Consider the following 21362-nt stretch of genomic DNA (forward strand, 5'->3'; position numbering starts at 1 on the left):
TAGAGAAAGCCCGCGTGCAGCAACAAAGACACAACGCAGCCAAAAATAAAATAAATAAATTTGTTTAAAAAAAATCAGGGCCAAAGGAAAATAAAGGCAGATCAGTTTGGAGAAGATGGCAGTCTGATTTGATTCGTGGATGAAATTCAGATTATTTAGAATGACGGTAATAGTCAGATTACTCCCAATAATGTTTTCGAAACACATGCCTCAGGGTGTTGATAGGGTTTCTAAAAAAAATAGAGGAGGGTCCTGTTATCAAATACATTTGAGAAATGTAGAGTCAGACAGAAAAACAGGGGCCACCTGCCCCAGAACCCTTTTTCAGAGGATTCTCACACCCTGCATGTAATCTTCCTGAATAATGAGCATATTAAAACAATTAAAACAACAAGATCCACCATCACCACATGCAGAACCCCTGTTCATGTGCCACTCATATGTTCACTCAGACCCCTTTGTGCCCATTGCACAGATGGGAAACTGAGACCAGAAACCCCTCCCCAGCCCCGGGTTCCAGGAACTCATCCTTGGTCAGAATTGGCCAGGAGAGTGTCAGCCACACCTTCTGACAAGAGCCCTGAGTGAGGGGTCTGTGCTCCTTCGTGGGGGGCAGCCCCCCTCAGAGTCAGCCCATTGAGGCTGGGACCAGGCCCTTTATCTCAAGAGGGGTTCCCAGGGTCCACTTCTCACCACGGCTGAGCTTGTGCACATCAGACCTGCCGGCCCCCTGCATCCTCTGGGCAGACAAGCAGCTAACCAGCAGAACACACTGGCAGGCTGGGCAGACTGAGGAGTCGGTACGTGGAGGGGAACATGTGCGTGCGTTTCCCTCATCAGGGCCTTTTGCCTGAGGGAAGTTTGCCCCATTCAGGTGGGCAAAACCTCAGGAGGAAAACCCACGTCCACTGGTGTGAAGACCCAGAAATGGCTGGGTGACCACAGCAGCTGGAGACCAAGGAGGAATCCCAGAAAGGGGAGATCTCACCCCAAATCTCCCACTGACCCCAACACATGTGCAGGACTCCAAGTGGCCATGAGAAAACCTGTCAGAGATGGCAGGGAGACAGAACTTGGGGTTTACCTGATTGACCTGATTAAACAAAAATCCAGACGCTCATGGTGGGAGGCAGGATCTCCACAACGCATTGTCCGAGATGTGCAGGATGCAATCGAAACTTACTGGACATACAAACAGAGGGAAAACTGTGGCCTACCATCTGAACAGACCTCCAGCCCCAGTGACCAAGATTCCCCTGGGCTCAGAGCAGAGTCAGCCGGGCTGTGCCGGAGGTTAGCAAATGCTCCAAGTGGGCTCCCCAGGACGAAATGCACCTGGACATGCCTCCTGCACCATTTCCGTCTCGAGGCACCCCGCTGTCCGGGACCTACGAAGAGCATCCAGCCCAAGCTTCGAGGTGAGCCACTGTGCCCGGGGCCTGGCCGTCCACCCTCAGGGTTTCCCTGCCGGCCTGTCCTCTGCGAGGGGCACACGCCTCCCCCCAGGAGCCAAGAGCCGAGCCCGAATCTGGACCCGGCCCCGGAACTCTTGTCCCACCTCCCTCCCAGTCACTGCAGTGTCCACCTGGGGGTCCCCCTCCCGCCCTTCCCTGCCTCCTGCCCTGCAAAGGCCACCCCAGGAGGCACCTTATTTCCCTGGCGAAGGGCTCCTGGGGCCAATGTACATGACCACACTCAATATAAAATTCCCACGATGAGCTAAGAAATAAGAAAAACGTTACTTATGGCTGAGTAATAGTCCACTGTATACATGTGCCACATCTTCTTTATCCATGCCCCTGTGGATGGATATCTAGGTTGCTTCCATGTCCTGGCTATGTACATAGTGCTGCTGTGAACACTGGGTTGCATGTTTCTTTTCGAATTGTGTTTTTCTCCAGACGTATGCCCAGGAGTGGGACTGCTGGATCATATGACAGCTCTATTTTTAGTTTTTTAAGGAACCTCCATACTGTTCTCCACAGTTCACATTCCCACCAACAGTGTAGGAAAGTTTCCATTTTCTCTACACCCTCTCCAGCATTTGTTATTTGTAGACATTTTGGTGATGGCCATTCTGACCGATGTGAGGTGATACCTCATTGTAGTTTTGATCTGCACTTCTCTAATAATTAGTGATGCTGAACATCTTTTCATATGCCTGTGGACCATGTGTACGTCTTCTTTGGAGAAATTTCTATTTAGGTCCTCTGCCCATTTTTTGATTGGGTTGTTTGGTTTTTTGGTATTGAGCCACATGAGCTGTTTGTATATTTTGGAGACTAATCCCTTGTGAGTCGCATCTTTGCAAATATTTTCTACCATTCTGTGGATGGTGTTTTCATTTAGTTTATGGTTTCCTTTGCTGTGCAAAAGCTTTTAAGTTTAATTGGTCCCATTTGCTTATTTTTGTTTCCTTTTCATTACTCTAGGAGGTGGATCCAAAAAGAATGAAATCATGCCATTTGCAGCAACACGGATGGACCTAGATATGATCACACTAAGTGAAGTAAGTCAGACAAAGACAAGCATCATAGAATATCACCTATATGTAGAATCTTAAAAAATGATACAGATGAACTTATTTGCACAACAGAAACAGACTCACAGACATAGAGAACAGATTTGTGGTCACCAAAGGGGGAAGGGGGGAAGGGATAAATTAGGAGTTTGGAATTAACAGATACACACAACTATATATAAACTAGGTAACCAACAAGGACCTACTATTAGCACAGGGAACTCTACTCAATACTCTGTAATGACCTACATGGGAAAAGAGTCTGAAAAAGAGTGGATATATGTATACGTATACCTGAATCACTTTGCTGAACACCTGAAACTAACACAACATTGTAAATCAACTGTACTCCAATATAAAAGAAAACTTTTTAAAGAACGCTATTTACGATACGGCTGCCTTACTAGGAGCGTGATCGTGTGTTGTTTGGAGGCCTTCCTCTCATACATCTTAAGATAAAGGGGGTTTGATGCCAGCAGTTTTTTTTTTTAAACCTCAGCCTACGAGGCGTCTCAGGAGCAGCCCATCCGGAAGAGACGGCGGTGATTTTGGTAACACTATCTTGCCAGGAGCCAGCGAGCAGGGAAGACTCCCCGGGCTGCCCTCCGGTTTCTGGCCGAGCAGCCGAGGGACGCGTGCCTGCCACGGCCTGCGGCGGGAGCCCATCGTGTCTCCAGGGGCCGCCAGACTGAAGGCAGCTCGTCTTTCCGGCCTCTGACCGGACGCCAGGCACGGTGTCGCCAAGCCCGTATAAAAGCGAGGGGCAGGCACAGTCCAGGCGCGCTGGGGACACGGGAGGACACCTGCCTAAAGAAGCTGCGCCGACCGGCCCGGACAGACCTCAGAGTAAGCCTGGGTGATGCGACCACGGGGCTGGGCCGTCCGCGGGGTGCGGGAGCCAGGGCCGCACACTGGCGTCTTCTGGGGATTTAACTTTGTTAGCAGCTTCTGCCATTCAGCCTTCCGGTGACAAAGCCCGGGATGGAGACCGAGCCGCCGGCCCCCTCCCCCTTCCTCCCACCCCCGCCGACTGCGGGGACTGTTTCCACTGTCCGCTGCTGGCTTTCTGGTGCCCCTTGGCTGGCTGGCTGGCTGTCCGTTGTTTCTGCTCCGTGAGGGTTTGAAGGGCTGCACTGCAGGGCTGGTCTTCCCGAGAGTAAAAGCTCTGATACCCCGTGTCTCTGGGAAGCCCCGCAAGGAGAACAGCCAACTCACCTCAAAATGTCAATTTTTCCCTCGGTCAGAAGGAGTCCAGCGCCAACCCCTGGTCCCTCCCAGAGGCAAAACCCTTGAGTGGATGCACCCCAGCCCCACACACACAGTCGCCCACGTTTTCACTTTTTTTTTTTTCGTTTTCACTCTTTTAGTTCACCGGCAGCACTGCCAGCAAGGATTCGGCCCCTGGGGGATAAACTGCGGCGTTTCTAAGTCCTCTGGTCTACGGGGGGCCCCCTGGGGGGATAGGAGGCTCTCCAAGATCAGCAAGGGGTCTGACCCAGGCCCCTTCAAATTACTGCCGCTGCCCTGGGTCTGGGAGTGCGTGAGATTTTGCCTTTAAGAGCAGAGTCTAGTACCCACAGCCCTCTGGCTCTCTTGAAAGTAAGACTCGCTGGCCTTCAAAGCCAGACATTCTGGGGTTCATCTTCCTGGTGCAGGACCCCCAAGCTGGAGAGCTAACTGTGGGGCTCAGACCCCTTGCTCCTTGGGGAGAAACTCTATGATCGTGAAATCCCTCCCATTTGTGGGTTGCAGACCCAAGGGTGTGGGTCTTGACTATACTGTGTCTCCGCCCCTCCTACCTGGCTGGTGGTGGTTCCTTCCGTATAGCCTCAGTTGTGGAAGGTCCTGCCAGTCTTCTGGTCACTCTCACTGACAGCTGCCCTGTGAATAGTTAGAATTTGCACGTGCTCACAAGAGGAGGTGAGTTCAGGGTCTTCACCATCTTGACTCCTTCCCCATCATTGCTAATTTTGGAGTTAACAGCCTCCTTTCATGGAGTTCACTTATTTCTTTATTTGCTCTGCAAATATACGTGTGTATCCTGGTGCCACAGGGGGCCTGCGGTCACCTGGAGACACACCGAGGCCCATGGGACCCAGAGGAGGGGCCCTGCCTGATTGTCAGGGGAGGCTGGGGTCCTCAGAGTGTGGACATGACAGCGGAGTAGGGCTCATCCCTGGAGGCTGGGGAGGGGCTACATTCCAGGACGAGGAACAGACAGCCACGCAGTCACACACAGTGAGGAGGGGTCTCCCCTCATGCCCATGGCATTCTGCAATTTCACTGTCACAGTAGACCCTGTCCCCAGCTGGGCTGCACTTGCTCCCAGATCCAGCCTGTCCCCACCTTCTTGGTGAGAACATGGTGAAGACAGCCCAGCCCCACGTGCCAGGGTGAGTACCAAAATAAACGATGGCCCTGAAAGATGGGTTCACGGCAGGCTGTCCCATCCCTCGGGCTCCTGGCGTGGAGGGCAGTGACCAGGAGGAGGGTGGCTCGCCCCGCGGCTCGGACAGGACAGCCCTCCCCGCCGTTTCCCCGCCTCCCCCGCCCTCCTGCCCAGACCCTCCCTGCCAGCTTCACCCTCCGCCCTTGAGGCCTGCAAGTGTCTTTTTTGTTTCTCCTTCAGAATCCACAGCAGGTGCAGGCTTGGCGCTCTGGGGTTAGTCACGCAGCTGCGTAAACCCCGACCCAACAAGCCAGCAGCCTCGGAGATTTAAAGTTGTTTTAAGGGATCTGCTGCCGGTCTCCAGGCTCTGTGGTTTCTTCTTTAGTTTTTGTAAGCATCCTGCACCTGAGATGCTTTTAGACTGCGAAGCGGGCGGCTCATCATTCTTCCTCTCTCCTCCCGGGCTCCTGCACCAGCGTCATCTCCTTCTCCCACACTGCGCCCTGGGTCCAGCTCTGGCCACAGATGTGAGCAGCTGTCCCTATGGCCAGCCCTCTGTCCCGAGGGTCAACCAGTGTCCAGAGCACGGAAGTTGCTCCCCAGTACTCACGCCCATGCACACAGGCACGTGTGCACACGTGCACACACATGCAGCATGTGTTGACAGGCTGGCACTGGGCCCCTTCTTCACTAGAAGCTGTGGACTAGACGCCGTGCAGGTGGAGCAACAGAGGAGCCAGCGCTGTGGGGCTGAGGGCTGGGCCTCCCCCCCGCTGCCCCCACCCCGCTCCCCCTCTGCCAGCAGGGAGCAGCCTGGTTGGCCCTTCAGTGCACGGCCTGAGGTTTTAACAGCAGCCAACTCTACATGAAAAACAAAAGCTCATTCTGTCCCCAGAAACTTACCTTGATCTCGATTTCTAATTAAGCTGGAGGTGCCCTTCCAATGATCTCGGCTTGTTTCAGGGGTCCACTGGGGTCCTGGAATCTCCCACCGGGCTTCTCCTGACCCAGTGTCCACCTGTGTGTTCTGAAACATGGGGTCTTGATAGAACACGTGGGGTGCAGCCAGGCCAGCAGGTCAGGCTGTGACTGCCGTTGAACAGACAGTTTGTCACTCATGGTCCCCAGAGGAGGGGGCACGCCCCACACTGCATGGCCTCCCGGGGAGCGGCAGGGTCAGCTGGGGGGCAGGGACAGAGGGGGCTGTGATTTCCATGGGAAGGCCCAGATGAGGCAGGGCAAGCTGAGGAATTCCAGTGGCCCGGGGTGCAGGGCTGTCCCTGGTTTCTGGTACCTGGTCCTGGGTGATGAGGGCAAGTGGATCGTGGCCCGGAGTGTGGCAGCCCACAGAGGGAGCCTCTGGATTGGTTGGGGTATGTTTGAAAAGGCACCCAGGAGACAGGAAGCCCAGGCACAGCACTGGGACGTCCAGAAGAAGGCGTGTCGGGGTCGTGTGTGCAGGGTAGACACTAGGGCCCCGAGCTTACAGAAGCTGGAAACCTGGTCATGCAATGAGGTGCTGGAAGGTACCACAGGCTGATGCAACAGACACTGAACGTCTCCATCCTGGAGGCTGGACTCCAAGAGCCAGGCGTGGGCAGCGGGGTCCCCTGAGGCCTCACTCCTTGCCGTGTGGGCGGCCGCCTTATCCCCGGGTCTTCATGGGGCGCCCCTCTGTGCGTGTCTGTGCCCTGACCTCCTCTTCCTATAAGGGCCCCAGCTCTACTGGGTCAGGGCCACCCTAGTGACCTTTTCTAGCCTTAATTACCTCCATCACGTTCTGCAGTCCTGGGGGTTGGGACCACCTAGGACTTGGAGGACACGGTTCAGCGACAGCTCAGGGTGCTCAGGAAGGGACACCTGCCACGGGGAGCCATATGAATTGCTAGCCGTCCTCACCCAAGACCACCTGCATGAAACATCCAAAGACCCAAAATGGGATTTGCCATCAGCTGCTACTTCCTCTAATACAGGAAACAGTTCCAGAAGGTGGCAGGGCCGCTGGTCTTAGGCCATGAGGGGCTGACAGTCCAACTCCCCAAAAAGGTGTACAGGGTGCCTGGGAAATGTCTGGGGCCAAGCCAACTTCTCTGTTGTTAACAAGCTGGTTTCATGTGCTCTCGCACCAACACGGCAGAAAGTGACTGAGGTCCTGCAACCCTCCTTTATCCCGAACATGAGTAAAAGCTACACCTTGAAGAATCCGCCAAGGGTGTCCTACGATGCTGGCGTGATAAAGATGTTCTGGGAGAACAAAATCGAGCTTCACACTAAACAGCTGCAGAACGAGGACATGAGGATCCGCAGGAGTGCCCTGGACAGGTGAGCACAGTGCCAGCGACCTGGGGGCACAGAGACACACCTGCACCAGGGTTGCTCAGCCCTCAGGATGCAGGCGTCCACAGACCCACCACCACCACCCGCTTCCTCTCCCCAGATCAGTGTCACCGGAGAAATGGGTACAAAACACTGAACACCAGCCACGTTAACTCAGATTCAAAATCACATTATTGAATCACTAGTGGGAGAGAGGAACACCCCCTCCCTCCATCACCCCATCCCACCATCACCCTGTCCCTCCTTCACCCCGTCCCTCCTTCACCCCGTCCCACCATCACCCCGTCCCTCCATCACCCCGTCCCTCCTTCACGCCCTCCCTCCATCACCCCCTCCCACCATCACCCCATCCCTCCTTCACCCCCTCCCTCCATCACCCCGTCCCACCATCACCCCCTCCCTCCATCACCTTATCCCTCCTCACCCCGTCTCTCCATCACCCCGTCCGTTCATCCCCACTCTCCTGAGGGTCTTGTAGGAAGCTGTCGCCCAGGATTAGTCTGGCTTTGTCTGTTTTCTGACAGTTGTTCCCACTGAGTTCAGGATAAAACAACGTGTCCCTTCTACTCCTTCCTGCACATTTGCTTGACTTGCAGATACAAAGCCACCTCTTTCTTTACTGGGTGGACTCCAGGGGCCTGTGAGTGCTGAGGGCATCTCCCTGAGCTCAGGTGACCCTGAGCAGACCCAGGAGTGACCGCTCGTGGACAGCTAAGACGGCGTATTAGCACCTAGACAAGGATTCAAATGGCCAGAAAATTCCAAAGCGGGCGCAGCCTTAGCCCCCAGATAGCATCAGCAGCTGCCGCCCTGGAAGCTGGGCTGGAAAGGAGGATTCTTGGGGGCCGCGGCGGGACCAGGCTTGCACTGACCTTGTGAGCAGCCAGAGGTCTGGTTGGCGCGCTGGGCGCCCCCCACCTGTCGTCCAAGGCTTCTGGCCACTCGGCACAGGCATGGGGGCCATGACATCTCCTGTCCTCACGGTGAAGGCCCCAGAGCTGGTCACTGCACCCACCTGGCCTCCGGGGGCAGGGGTCCTGCACGGAACCGTCACACGAATGGTTCCCCCCCACCCCAGGCTCCCTCCTGGGTCTCCGTGGCCTTGTCCCTGTCTTTCATGTGTCATCAGGCCCTGGGATGTTCTGGGTCTTTGGCCCATGGAGGCAGGTCCCAAGAGTGGGCCACGGGTCAGCACCGGCCCGGTTAGTCACCGAGGTCCTGGACTGCTAGGGGCCAGACTGGGGAAGGGGGTGACATCTTCGCCTCTCTGGAGAGAAGTGGCTATTACGGAGCCTCGGACCCCTGCCAGCCCACACCTCACTCCTGGCCGGCAGCAGCTCTGGGCCACGTCCCCAGGGCCACCACAGCCTGGTAAAGGGCAGGAGCGTGGCCGAGGCGCGGGGCCCGGCTGTCCCAGCCTCTCCATGGGCTGCTGGGAGGCGCCCTCCTCACCTAGGTCCCTGGGCACTGGGACAGGTGTCTGCGGGGACTCTCGTTACCAGTCTGCCCGCCAGCCCTGGAGGTCAGTCCGGGCCAGGCGCCCCCCAGACTGCCTCCCTCCAAAGCAAACCACATGCTCACACGTGGCCCACAGGCAGGTGTGACCCCTTGGCCAGGCCGTTCCCGCCCGGGGCACACCGTGTGTTGTGCTGTGGTCACCGCAACAGGCCACCTTCCCAGGAAGGGACCGCCCAAGGGGCCGGCGTGAGGGCGCATCCAGGCCTGGGGAGCACAGGTGACTGCAGTGATGGGCGCATCCCCAGGTGCGAGTCAGGACGCAGCTGGATCCCCGCTTTCCCTTCTGGGAGGAGCCCGAGTGAGATCCTCCGTGGCAGGCGAGGCCTGAAGCGCGGGCACCAGCTGGCAGGGAGGGGGCAGCTTAGCTCGCACGCGGCCAAGGTGCCAACACACGGGCCCAGCTGACCCCAGCCCTCCCTGAGCCCAAACGGTCGCCCGCCCCAGGCTCCGCAGCGAGTGGGCTCGGAAGCTGGAGAGGAGGAACCAGATGATGCTGAGCAGCCAGGAGGCGCCCCCGGGGCCCACCCCGCCCGGCACCCCCGACCGGCCCGCAGCCTGAGGCCCGACCTGCTTCCCCCGACGCTCCCGCCGCGGCCCCCGCGCCAGCAGAACCGCTTTGTGGTTTGGCGTCTCTAGCGTGACGCAAGCGCCCAATAAAGTCTAAGCTACGTGGATGTTTGGTGCACATTTGTCTTCGCGTCTGTAAAATGTACACAGATTAAAAGCGACAGTGACGCCACTAACTTACAACAAGCCACAGAGAGAAGCCACTGGGCTGCAGGGACTCGTGCAATTTAAACACAGTTTCATTCACCTTTGATCAAAATGTATGCAGAAGCCCAGCCTCAGGATGATGCCTGACGTGAAGGTGTGCAGAGCATGTGCTTCCCCAGGATTCCTTCACACTCTTTACTCATTACCAGGAACATCTCAGGAAGCTAAGCAGCCCTGTCCTCGCAGTCAGAAATTTCACTCGGGTCTGGAGGCACCAATCTCCTAAGTCCGCAGAGGCCATCCGAGCCGGGATTCGGGGCTTCGGGTTCAGTCGTGTCCCCCCCGAGCCCCCCAGCGGGGGCTGTGACCACCGCAAACGGGCAGGAGGACCGAGCATGCAGCAGAGGCCGGGCCGCAGCAGGAGGACCTGGTCTGTCTCATCTCCTGATGAGGCCCAGACACCAGCTGGTGCCTGACCCTCTCCGCCAGCCTGCCTGTGTGCGCCCAGCAGTGGCCACTGCGGCCCCTCGTTGGCGGTGCAGGACTGCCGGTATGGGGCTGGGGTCTAGCTCACGTCACCTCTCCAGATTGAGTAACAGGGAAGGACAAATCTGACTCGATATTGGGTCTGTTTCTTTAACTTTTGTATCTTATTGCTTTTGCTACAAGTTAATCACTGAAAGAGTGTTGCCTATAACCTGAAATATACAGGGTAGCCCATTCTCAAGGCTCTGACCTTTAAGGGTACAACACTTTTCATTCATATAAAGAGAAAAATTTGCAGGACAGAGAATACCACTTGTCTTGTTGGAGGTTTACAGGAACATCCTGACCTGACCTAGGTGGACAGCTGCAAGAACAAAAGGTGCTGACACGAAGAAGTCTGCAACAACCAGCCACGCCCCTCCCCTTTTAGTATAAAAGAAGGCTGAATTCTGACTTGGGTGAGACAGTTCCCTGGGACATGCATCTACCATCTTCTCGGTCTGCCGGCTTTCCTAATAAAGTCCCTATTCCCTGCCCCAGCACCTGGTCTCTCAAGTTATTGGCCTGTCGTGCAGCCAGCAGTGCAAGCTCGGACTCAGTAACTATTGGGTTTGGATTCTGTTCTGTTCTGACCATCTGGTCCAGTTGGCAAGCAGAGGGGAAGGAGCATGGCTTCACCAGTTTTGGGAGCCTCTCCAGAGACTTAACCAGACAAAAAACGTTGACACCAATGGCCACGTGACACCCTGTGACATCCACGTGACATCCTGTGCTGAACACAGATGCCTTGTAGGGCGTTTCCAGAGCTGACCACACAGAGTGGAAAGGCAAGCGAAAGTCCAGCAGGAAAGGCCCAGAACCTGACACAAAGCGTGGATGCTTAGCTCCCCAAATGGCCCAGTGGAGAGAACCTAGCAAAGGTCCCTTACGACACCAACTTGCAAACACATGTTCCTTGGGTCACCTCGTGGGCTGTCCGTTATTGCTCGTGACTCAGGACATTCCATTGATAAACATGCTGGGAACGTGGTGATTAATTGCCCTAAAAATAGTTGGAGAACAAAAGTCCGTCACTAAGACTCACAAAGCCCCAGGCTGCTGGAAGGTAATTTCATCTGATGATGGGCTTAGAGCTCCGTGCTGTCAACACTGACAAACAGAGCCATCAGCTTGGACCGTTTGGGGTGGAAGGGCGTGTCGGTGCAGCAGCCCTAGTTGTGAGGCTGTGCGCAATCTCTGTCCTCACTGCCTGTCATGCTGTGGTCACTCTGCAGTGACCCAGTGACCTTCCCTTCGTGGCAAAAGCCAAAATGGCATGGAGACAAGGCTCTTCACCAACCGCATCTACTCTCTTTATCGTTGATCTTGGCCTCAGGCGAAGCCAAGCTAGACTCTGAGGTCAGAAGGCACTCGGTGAGGGAGAGGGTGCTGCAGCGAGGGCGGGCGGGCAGGACCCCAGCCCCAGGGGCCCACGTGGGGGCTCAGGACCGAGCTCTCCTCACACCTGGCTCTTTTGTAATTTTCCACGTGTGCAGAGCATGTTTAGGGGCTGAATTCCAACAGAATATGCACTCCTTCCTCTTCTGGAGGAGAATCTGAGACACAGAGAAGTGGGGATGGGGCCCCAGCCACGCAGCCTGGAGAAGAGAGCAAAGAGAGCCTTTCTCTTCTCTCCACAAGCCTTCGCCCCTTCCCGGCATCGGGAGTAACTGAGGGAAGGGCCGTGATGGCAGAGGGTGTGGGGTCACCCGGGCTGCCTGATGTGAGGGGCGCCCCGAGCCCGAGGCACTCCCGCCCTCAGGTTGGGCACAGACACCTGCTCCCAGCGGGTCTGTGCAGGCACCTGCCGCTCTCGGACCTCCACGGGGCACCTGGGGTCCGTCCACTGTGCCCATCAGCTCTTCCCCGAAACAGCACTGCGGCTCAGGCCTGGCGTCCATCCTAGCACAGCAGGATAACTCCCAGTGGCTGGCTGGGTTTTCCTGCTGTGCCATGGAAGGGTTTCCGAAACCCACGCCACGTTTTGCCGAGCTCATTAAGGCCGAGCAGAGCCACGCGCTCGGAAGAGTAACTGTGGCTCTGAGTCCACGGCTGCCCGCCCTCCAGAACCAAGCTGGGGCCAGGCAGTTAGGTGACGGTCCGGCAGAGCCTCGTAGGGCCGCCCGGGCCCCCAGCTTGCTGTGCTGTTCCTCACCCGAGAGTCCCTTGCTCCACCTGCATGGGACTCAGTCCCAGTTCTAGCAGGAACCACAGCCCACAGCCCACAGCCCAGAAATTCCTGACACCTGTGGTCAAGCATCTTAATGTTTCTGCCGGGAAAACACAGGGAAGTTTCCTCTCAGTGTAATATGAGAGCGTCTGGCTGACAAGTGAGCTACAAAGAAAGCGTCTACTTTTCAGAGCTATGTGGACCTGGGCACTGCAGACAAGGGACAGAGGGGCTGTCATTGCGGGAAGTGAAGCCGCCCACGCAGGGCTGGCCTCCGAATTGGAGACCCCGTGGCTCGAGACCCCATGGGCGGCACCCATGGAGGCTCCCTGGACGAGGGTCCCCCCTGCAGAGTAGTGATGCTGGGCTTGCCAAACCAAGAACAGGGCTCATTAAACGAGGAAGTTAGTCATCCTTAGCGGTGGCTGGCCGTGTACCGTTTCTCTTTCCCTCAGCACACGTCTTGTAAGAATAAGAGCGTTTCTCAGCCTAGGCAAAATTAAGCTACTTAACAAAAATGTGTAAAGATTCCTTGACACCAGTTAATGCTGAGTCCTTTTTCGAATGCACCCAGTTACCCCCAAATTCCTGTGACAGGTTTGTGTGAACAAGACTCGCATTGAGCAGGTGACTCTACTTCCGGGGGGAGACCAGCATCCTGGGGACTGTCCCCCAACCCCGTCCTGAGGGGCCCCTTCCTCGTGGTGTCATTTGTCTGCTTCTCTATCCTCTTAAAGATGGAAATTCCCTCCAAGGGCTCAAGAGGTTCGAGCTAAACATCAGGGCTACGTCACCTCCCTCCCAAAGACCGGCACCTGGGCGTCCTGTGCATGAGGCTGAGTCTGAGTCTGCGTCCGGGAGACACGTGCCCCTCGTCTCTCTGATGCCAGGTAAGCCCAGGTCCCCAGCAGACACTCCTGAGGATGTGACCACAAATCCCCACCTTGTCCAACCGGTCACTTCTAGAAAGCTGACAAGGGGGACTTGCTCATCTGTCACCACTTTTATGTCCACTAGACAACATCCCTTTTTCAAGTGGGTTCTTCCTTGTGAGTGGCGTGGTTTGGTTAGACTGCCCCTCATGAGTGCAGAAAGCAGGATAATGTTTCATTTTCCCTTTGCCACCAATATTCAAAATGAAAAGTTGGCTTAATATCTACCTTGGATCTATTTCTCAGGCTTTCTATTGAGCATCACCATGGATTCATGGATTTACATAGACTGGATGCAGTCAGTCAACTCTGAGCATCACTTTAGATGCTTGAACTGTCACAGATTTGACCAGTGGGACCTTTCAAAGGATTTTCCACTCATCTTGAAAGTTCCCTTGCTTTCTGAAACAACAAAAGGTCCTAAGCTTGTGTGTACCGCAGCTGCCCCGGAACAGAAAATGAATAAACAAATTGTGGTACATTCAATAGTAAAATAATAGGAATAAAAAGTAACAAACTGCGGATACGTGCACCGAAGTGGCACGTGTGGTGAAAGGAGATTGGGGTGTGATAAAAACGTGCCCATCCTGCAGGTGACATCCCAGAAGGGGCAGAGAGAGTCATGGTGAAAGCGGGACTCCGGTCCCCTCCGGGCAGGGAATCATCTCTGAGCAGCTCAGGGGCGGAGTGGGGGTGGAGATGCTCCAGAGCTCGTGCGGGTGGAGGTTACATGACACACAGTCCTCACGGCGCCTGGAGCTGACCCTTGGGTGGTGCACTTTACTGCATGGGAATTTCATCCCAGTAGAAACGGTTTACAGTGAAGGCTCAGGTGCACCCCACCTCTGCTGCTGACCGGTGGCGGGGGGGCACATCCCATCTGAAGGGACGCGTTGCCCCCAGGGAGAGGCCACTCCACCCCCAGGGAGGGCGAGTGCTGGGCCCTGATGGGGGCGGGGGTGCTTATCCCACCCAGGGATCTCAGGTCCCCGGTCTCATGCGTTGCCCACCAGGATCCACTGTCCCTCTCCTCCCAGTCGGACCCTGATCTGGGCAGGTGCTCCTGGGACCGCTGAATGGCCCTTGGGTTCAGGATGGGGGAGGGGAGGGTCCTCCTGGCTTCACACGCGGCCTTTGACTGACGGCGCCTCGACCAGCCTCGTTCTGTCCCTCTCCAGCCATCTCACTGCCCGCACACCATCCACCAGCCCTACTGTCCCTCCCTCGCCTGGTCTGCGCCCGTCAGCATTCACTTCCTGGACCCCAGCCCACGGCAAACATTTGTGGGGTCCCCTGGTCCTGGGATGGAAATGCCACGAGGGGTGGGTCCTCACTGCCAGTCCCAGGGGCCTGGGCTGTGGGATCCCAGGGGCAGACAGGGGCCCCATTAGAGCAGGGTGAAGGCTGCTGCCAGGGGGCCCTGGAAGACGGGAGGTCGGCAGGGCTGTGCAGGGGAGACATGGGGCCGTGGCCAGTCCCTGAGGGGCTCTGAAGACATGTCCAGGTGAGCAAGGGGCCGGGCCTTACACTCGTGCAGAGGGCGAGGTCCAGGCCAGGGCGGCAGTTGGAGAGGGACGACGGGGGAGGGGCAGCCCTGCACTGGCCCCACCCAGGGAGCAGTGCTTGACGGGGCTGGGCGTGCAGCCCAGTGGTCACTGCGTCCCTCATCAGCTGCTGCAGAGAAGGCCGGTGTGAGAAAGATTAATAACTCAGGCTAGAGCCAAACCAAGGGCTATAAATAGACTTTTCCCAACCTGGGGAAGACAGAGACTTTGTGCAGAGTACAGTGTTTTGTGAGCTGCTAACTGTTCAGGGCCATCTGACTCGTGCTGTTGTCGGCAGGACAATGCTGCCCCCGATATCCACGTCCAAATCCCCAGAACCTGTGCATTATGTGACCTTCATACAAAGCGACTTCTCAGATGTAATTAAGTTAGGGGTCTTGAGATGGGGGATTATCCTGGGTTATCCAGATGGACCAATGTCGTCACATGGGTCCTTATAAAAGGGAAGCTGAGGATGTGGGGGCAGGGGGTGGCGCTGGCCTGATTCCGGCTCCTGGATGCCTCTCTCCCTCGAGGTGCATCTGTGGGCCACGCATGGGCGCAGCTCACCCTTCAGGGGTAATCGACTTAGAAACACGTTTCAGAAAATCCATAAACAAAAGCAGTTATTCCTGCGCACAGAGGGGAGAAAATACAATGGGCCGTTTTCCCAGCTCTGCACAGAGACCTCCGGGCAGGTGGCCAAGCCTCCAGCGTACCCGCCCCTCGGATTCAGCCCAACCCCCTTCGCAGCACAAGCTCAGTGGACTCCTGTCCCGAGGACCTACCCGCCCCCCAGCGCCCCCAGAGATCCAACAGAGCCGTTCACCATGAGACCTGAGGACAGGTGATGTGGAAGAGCACGGAAGCTTGAACTTTATCAGGAAGAAGTGACAACACAGGGCTTGGGGCTCCGAAAGCCAGGCGTGAGGGTGTCTGTGAAAAGCCATAGCGCACCTCCCTGCTTGCATTGCAGGCCCCAGAACAGAGACCTGCCCTCCCTGCCAGGATCCTTCTTGGGTTAATCCCGATTCAGGTGAGAGGACCCGACTTCTAGTTCACGCGCTGGTAGGGGTGCTACCTGGGAAGGACCTCGAGGGAGCCGCTGAGCGTAGGAGCTCCCGCCTGGGACAGCCCCATCTGTGGATGAGAAGGCAGAGCACGCAGTGGCCGGGCTAGGGGACAGTGGCCCTAGGTCAAGACCGCCGGTGGTCACCAGGTGGACAGCCACCTGGGAAGCCTTGACTCCTCTTATCTCCCCGCGTGTGGGTTTATCGCCCTCTCCGAGGGTCTAGCCACTCAACACCAGCCCATGTGATTCACCCCCGACCGCAGCCCTGCATGAACGCCCCGAGTGCCCCCCGCTGCAGCCCTGATCGTCTCGAATCCTTTGAAGCCCAGGTGCATGATTTCCTGCCCAGAACCCAGGCTGGGCAGCTCATGGCTGCAGCTTTGAAAGACACGCTCAGAACGATGCCTAAGAAAGTGGGGCATTGCCAGAGAGGCCCCCATGAAAGGCGCTGAGCTGGCCCAGGAGCCCAGAGGAGCCGTGACCTCACTGAGACCAGCACCAGCGTCCCGGCCTGCAGACACTCCTGGGAGCCGCAGCACAGGGCACGAACAAGAACCGCCACGCCCTAGAGCAAGGGCCACAAGGGGACGAAAATGGAACTAAAATGGACCCGACAAGCAGCAGACCAGCCTCCTCACCAGTCAGGGCAAAACTCAAGCTCCGAAGGAAGGAAGTGGATTCTCGGCCCCAAACCTGGCCACCATCAGCAGCGTCAGGACCCCAGGACGGGTCGCCAAGGAAACAGGGATATGTCAGTATTTTGACTGTTAAAGACTACACCCCAGGGCTTCCCTGGTGGCGCAGTGGTTGAGAGTCCGCCTGCCGATGCAGGGGACACGGGTTCGTGCCCCAGTTCGGGAAGGTCCCACATGCTGCGGAGCGGCTGGGCCTGTGAGCTGTGGCCGCTGAGCCTGCACGTCCGGAGCCTGTGCTCCGCAACGGGAGAGGCCACAACAGTGAGAGCCCTGTGTACCGCAAAAAAAAAAAAAAAGACTACACCCCAAATCCCATTTTGTCTTATCTAGAGAGAACTGCTGGATACTGCTGGATAACGCAGAAGAGAAACTTGAAAAAACTGCAGACGTCCCAGGAAGCAGTTCTTAACCTTCTGTCTCTGGGAGCTAGAATTTTTTGTTTACTTTCATAATGAAAATGGACCAAGTAGTTCAAATCACAAATACACAAATACTAATGGTATTAGTATTAATACTACAAATAGTAATGATATTAGTATTAATGGTATTAGTATTAATACTACAAATAGTAATGATATTAGTATTAATACTACAAATAGTAATGATATTAGCGGTTCAAATCACAAATACTAAGCGTGCAGTTCTTGCGAGGCCCCCGGAGCAGCAGCGCCTCCCAGAAGAAAGCCCACACCCCGTGTCTAGAGTCACATTTCCTGGGAAAGGAAGCAACATGGCCCTCTGTCCCACCCACTCCTCTCAAGGCCACGCGGGGGTCAGGGCACACTCACCAGCCCCTTTCTGACTAGAGCTGTATAACTTTCTAGATGGGAATGCCAGACCGCCCTAGCGGGTGAGAACATCTGGACTACAAAACAGATGTGTTTCCTAATTGACAATGAAAATTAACCAATAGTCAATCCAAGAAAGAAACAGAAAATTTTACTCTAGCCAACCTCAGGATTATAACTGCAGAGAGTCTTTCAGAAAGCTCTGGGGAGTGCTCTGCCCATTAGAAATCAAAGCCCATTTACATAAGGTCTTGAGACAGTTATGCATCAAGTGACGTATTATTGACAGTTTACGTAATCCAGACCTGCACGTACAGAGTGAGTAGTGGGGCACAGGTCCTTGTGGGCCCTCACAGGATTAGGAAGGAAGGTTCCCTCCTAAGGAGGTCTGGTTGACGCAGACGCACAGCACACACTAAAGGGGAGGGAGGAGGCCCAAACGGGCAAGGAAAGGTTTTTGTTTAAAATTTTTCTCATCTTGTCGTAAAATATGAATTTTATTTCATCATAGTGAGAGTCAACAGTCTGCCGTCTAATCTTTCAACTAAGAGAACAGGTGATGAAAAGATGGGGCAGCTCACACCCGGTGCAGCCCAGCCGACCCCATCCTCGGGAGGGGCACCAGCTAGTCAGGTTTGGCCAGATCAGGCCCCCTGCCCTGCGTGTGGTCTCCTGAACCTGCTCTGGAAACAGGCTGAGGAGAGGAGGGGTTTGTGTCCCCGACCGTGACCCTATGGCCTCTCCCTAGAGGGCAAGAAATCAGGAAATCGTTCACACTTAAGTACCCCATCCTTGCTTGAACTAATAGCAATTACATTTGAAACGTGTCTGCCTTTAGTCCTCCTGGCCCAACGTGGTCACTCAGGCTGCACAGGGGCTGGGGCGCCGGCTGCCCTGGATTTGAGCCCCAGGCTCGCCCTTGGCGTTTTATCCAGTGTCCGCGAGCCTGAACTTCCCTTGACCGCGCACTCACATAGCCCGCACGCCTGAATGGGGGGGGGGGGGGCATGGGGGCGCACAGGTCAAGTGTGGGTATTGCTCTCGCTTTCATCGTATTCCTGAATCTTAATTCTGAATGAATTATTAAGTAATTAAATGAGTTTTAATTATTTATGAAACCGTGTGCTAGTGATGCTGACGATGGGTGGAGTTTGCTGGGTTTTAAGGAACCTTCTGATTAAACAGTAAACAGTTAAAACAGTTAAAACAGCGGCAGAGCCTTCCCGCCTCCCCCATCGCAGGACTGCGCTTCCCGCCAGCGGCCACTCGGGGGCGCCGCAGGACAACGCGGGCGGCCGGGCGGGGGCTGGAGGAGGGGCCGGAGCTGGGGGCGGGGGCCTGGGGCGGCAGGAGACCGAGGGGCTGGGGAAGGGTGGGAGGGGTGGGGCTGGGCTAGGAGTTGGGGAGGAGACTGGGAGTGCCTACTGAGGACCCCCGGACCCGGAGGCGCTGCACCACCCCCCTTATGCCATCCGTGATGCCTCCCTCTGCCCACTCCCTATTTGGAGGACCCTAGCGCTCCCCACATTTTCTGCTTCCGGCTGGTGTGGGCCTTACTGAAGTCCCCGTGTGCTCACACCTAAGGGGACACCGCTCTTCGCAGGTTCCTAGGGCGAGGGGTGCTGAAGACCCAGAGGGGCCATACGGGAACCCGACCCTCCCTCTCCCTGCACGTGCGCGGGCCGGGCGGGCGACGGGAGGGACAGAGATGAGGTCAAGGTGTGTGGCCAGCAGGGCCCGGGGAGGCACAGACCGTTACCGTGAGTCCAACAGGCCCAGGACCGCCCGCGGCACAGCGCTGGCCGGGGATGTTGGGGGAGGGGCAGGTTACCGTCCGCCCCGGGTGGCCCAGCTGACCACCAGGAGGTCCCAGAAGCCAGGAGCTGGTGCAGAGCCCACCCATACGGGAGGGAGGGGGTTGGGTGGTGGTGCTGGGGGCAGATTCCGCACGCCTACCCCAGGGCCGGGGGTGACTCCGCCCTCTGAGCCGGTGTGGTCAGACTCCTGGACTGAACACCTGTTATGCACCCACAGGAAGAGTGGCCAGCACTGAAATTCTCAGCTGTCACAGCATCCAGTTTAATCCACCCAGGCAAGCTTTGCATCTGGGAAATAATTTTAGTTTATCTACAAGTTGGAAACCATGGAGGTGACGCTGCAGTTTGGCCAAGGCTGGGGAGGGAGAGACCTGCGCCAGCAGAGGTCACACTGGAACCAGGAACAGAGGTGACGCCTCTATGGACAGCACAGCCTCCACGCAGCCATTTACGGGCAAAGCCAGAGAGCCAGAGGCCGGGGGCCCCTGACACGTGGGGGCAGAGGGAGCCCACCCAGTGTCCATGCTGAGCCCAGCGCAGGAACTGCCATCAGAACCCCCTTTCAGTCAGAACCCCCGATTCAGCAGAAGTGCTTTATGCACACTTAGCATATTATCAGTTAGAGAGGGGCAGGACTGAACCTCTGGGAAAACAGACCTCAGAACTCGGAGTGCTCTCAGAGCCATGGGGGTTGGGCTTCTCAGTGTAGAGCCAGCAGTTCGGCCCTGGGCTCTGTGAATGGTTAATGAGCCCAGGGATTCCAGTTACTAGAGTAATGATTTTCTGTTTTGGCGAGGGGGGAGGGGGGCGGGGTGTTTGGTTTGGGTCTTGGTTTTGTTTTTCTGGCTGCGTTGGGTCTTTGTCGCTGTGTGCAGGTTTCTCTAGTTGCGGCGAGCGGGGGCTACTCTTCGTTGCGGTGTGCGGGCTTCTCATTGCAGTGGCTTCTCTTTGTTGCGGAGCACAGGCTCTAGGTGTGCAGGCTTTAGTAGTTGCAGCACGTGGGCTCAGTAGTTGTGGCTCGCGGGCTCTGGAGCGCAGACTCGATAGTTGTGGCGCGCGGGCTTAGTTGCTCTGCGGCATGTGAGATCTTCCCAGACCAGGGCTTGAACCCGTGTCCCCTGCATTGGCAGGTGGATTCTTAACCACTGTGCCACCGGGGAAGTCCCTAGAGTAATGTTCTACCTCTAGTGCCAGGTTGGCTAGCCATGGAGGACTTTAATTTGGGCATGAAATGGCCATGGTCTTACCAAGGAGGTGATCCAGAACTGTAGGTTAACAACCTAATCTGTGGTTTCCTCTGCTGTATCTTCAGGAAACACCATATCTCCTGGGGCTGGATTGAGATAGGCAGCCCAAAGCAGTGTACAGGAAGGACCTAATTCTTGGAAAACAGGTAGACAAGATTATGGGTAAGAAGACAATGCTGAAATCTAGTCTAAAAGCCAAGGCAGGGTTGAAAGTGGAAAGTGAACAATGAAGGCCGAAGTCAGGACAGGGGAGAACAGACAGAAGGAGGAAGCGACTGAAAAATAACTTTGTGCAAACGCTGAAGAAATAAAAGCCCCCTCGGCGCAAGAGTTCAAGGAGGCAATTGCCTCCGAGTATGTGACGTGGGGCTTAGAGACAGCTCCCTAAAGGAATTGTGCAGGGCCGAAGAGGACAGCTAGGCGGGGGAAAAGACTACCTGAAGCTAAAAGAAAACAGAATCAGAAAAGGTGGCCCCGGGAAGGGAGCTAAGAGTCAGATACTAATTGCAAGCAGAGGCCGATGGGATCCTGTGTTGTTTCGGATATGCATATTCTCCCCCGTCTCTGTCTCTCCTCTGCTCTTTGCAGTGAACTGGAAACAATAACGCTGTCTCCTCTTACTCATTCTCAGCCCTTTGCACTCAAATTTCATCCCCCGCACTCCACTCATCATTGTGAAGGTGGTTTCCTAACTGAAGTGGCTTCCTAACTGAAAAATCCTATAGACTGACTTATTTTAATCCTCATTTTGCTACTTTTATTTCCATCAAGCCTCTTCTCAAAAGTCTCCTAATCAAAAGCCTTCTCTCAAAAGAGAGGCCTTTCCTGATTCCCCCAAATAAAACAGAGCTTATGTCATAAAAAAATAAAAAATAGGGGCTTCCCTGGTGGTCTAGTGGTTGAGAGTCAGCCTGCCGATGCAGGGGACGCGGACTCGTGCCCCGGTCCGGGAGGATCCCACATGCCGCGGGGCGGCTGGGCCCGTGAGCCATGGCCGCTGAGCCTGCGCATCCGGAGCCTGTGCTCCGCAACGGGAGAGGCCACAGCAGTGAGAGGCCCGCGTACCGTAAAAAAAAATAATAATAAAAGTAAA

General features: G+C 55.9%; 1 protein-coding gene across 1 annotated transcript; it reads left to right on the forward strand.

Moving 5' to 3' along the window:
* Positions 1-3319: 3319 nt before the first annotated feature.
* FAM240C (family with sequence similarity 240 member C) lies at positions 3320-9324 on the forward strand. Its single transcript, XM_060301542.1, has 3 exons — positions 3320-3367; positions 7048-7232; positions 9210-9324. The coding sequence occupies exons 2-3, from the start codon at positions 7087-7089 to the stop codon at positions 9322-9324; spliced, it is 261 nt and encodes an 86-aa protein (XP_060157525.1). The 5' UTR covers positions 3320-3367; positions 7048-7086.
* Positions 9325-21362: the final 12038 nt, after the last annotated feature.

This window comes from Globicephala melas, chromosome 7 (assembly GCF_963455315.2).
Source record: "Globicephala melas chromosome 7, mGloMel1.2, whole genome shotgun sequence".
In the NCBI taxonomy this organism is placed as follows: Eukaryota; Metazoa; Chordata; class Mammalia; order Artiodactyla; family Delphinidae; genus Globicephala; species Globicephala melas.

Excerpts from the sequence above, each read along its gene's own strand:
- FAM240C (XM_060301542.1), top strand. The coding sequence starts at position 7,087 with ATGAGTAAAAGCTACACCTTGAAGAATCCGCCAAGGGTGTCCTACGAT. Across the intron at positions 7,233-9,209 it reads CGCAGGAGTGCCCTGGACAG|GCTCCGCAGCGAGTGGGCTC; the intron begins GTGAGCACAGTG and ends CGCCCGCCCCAG.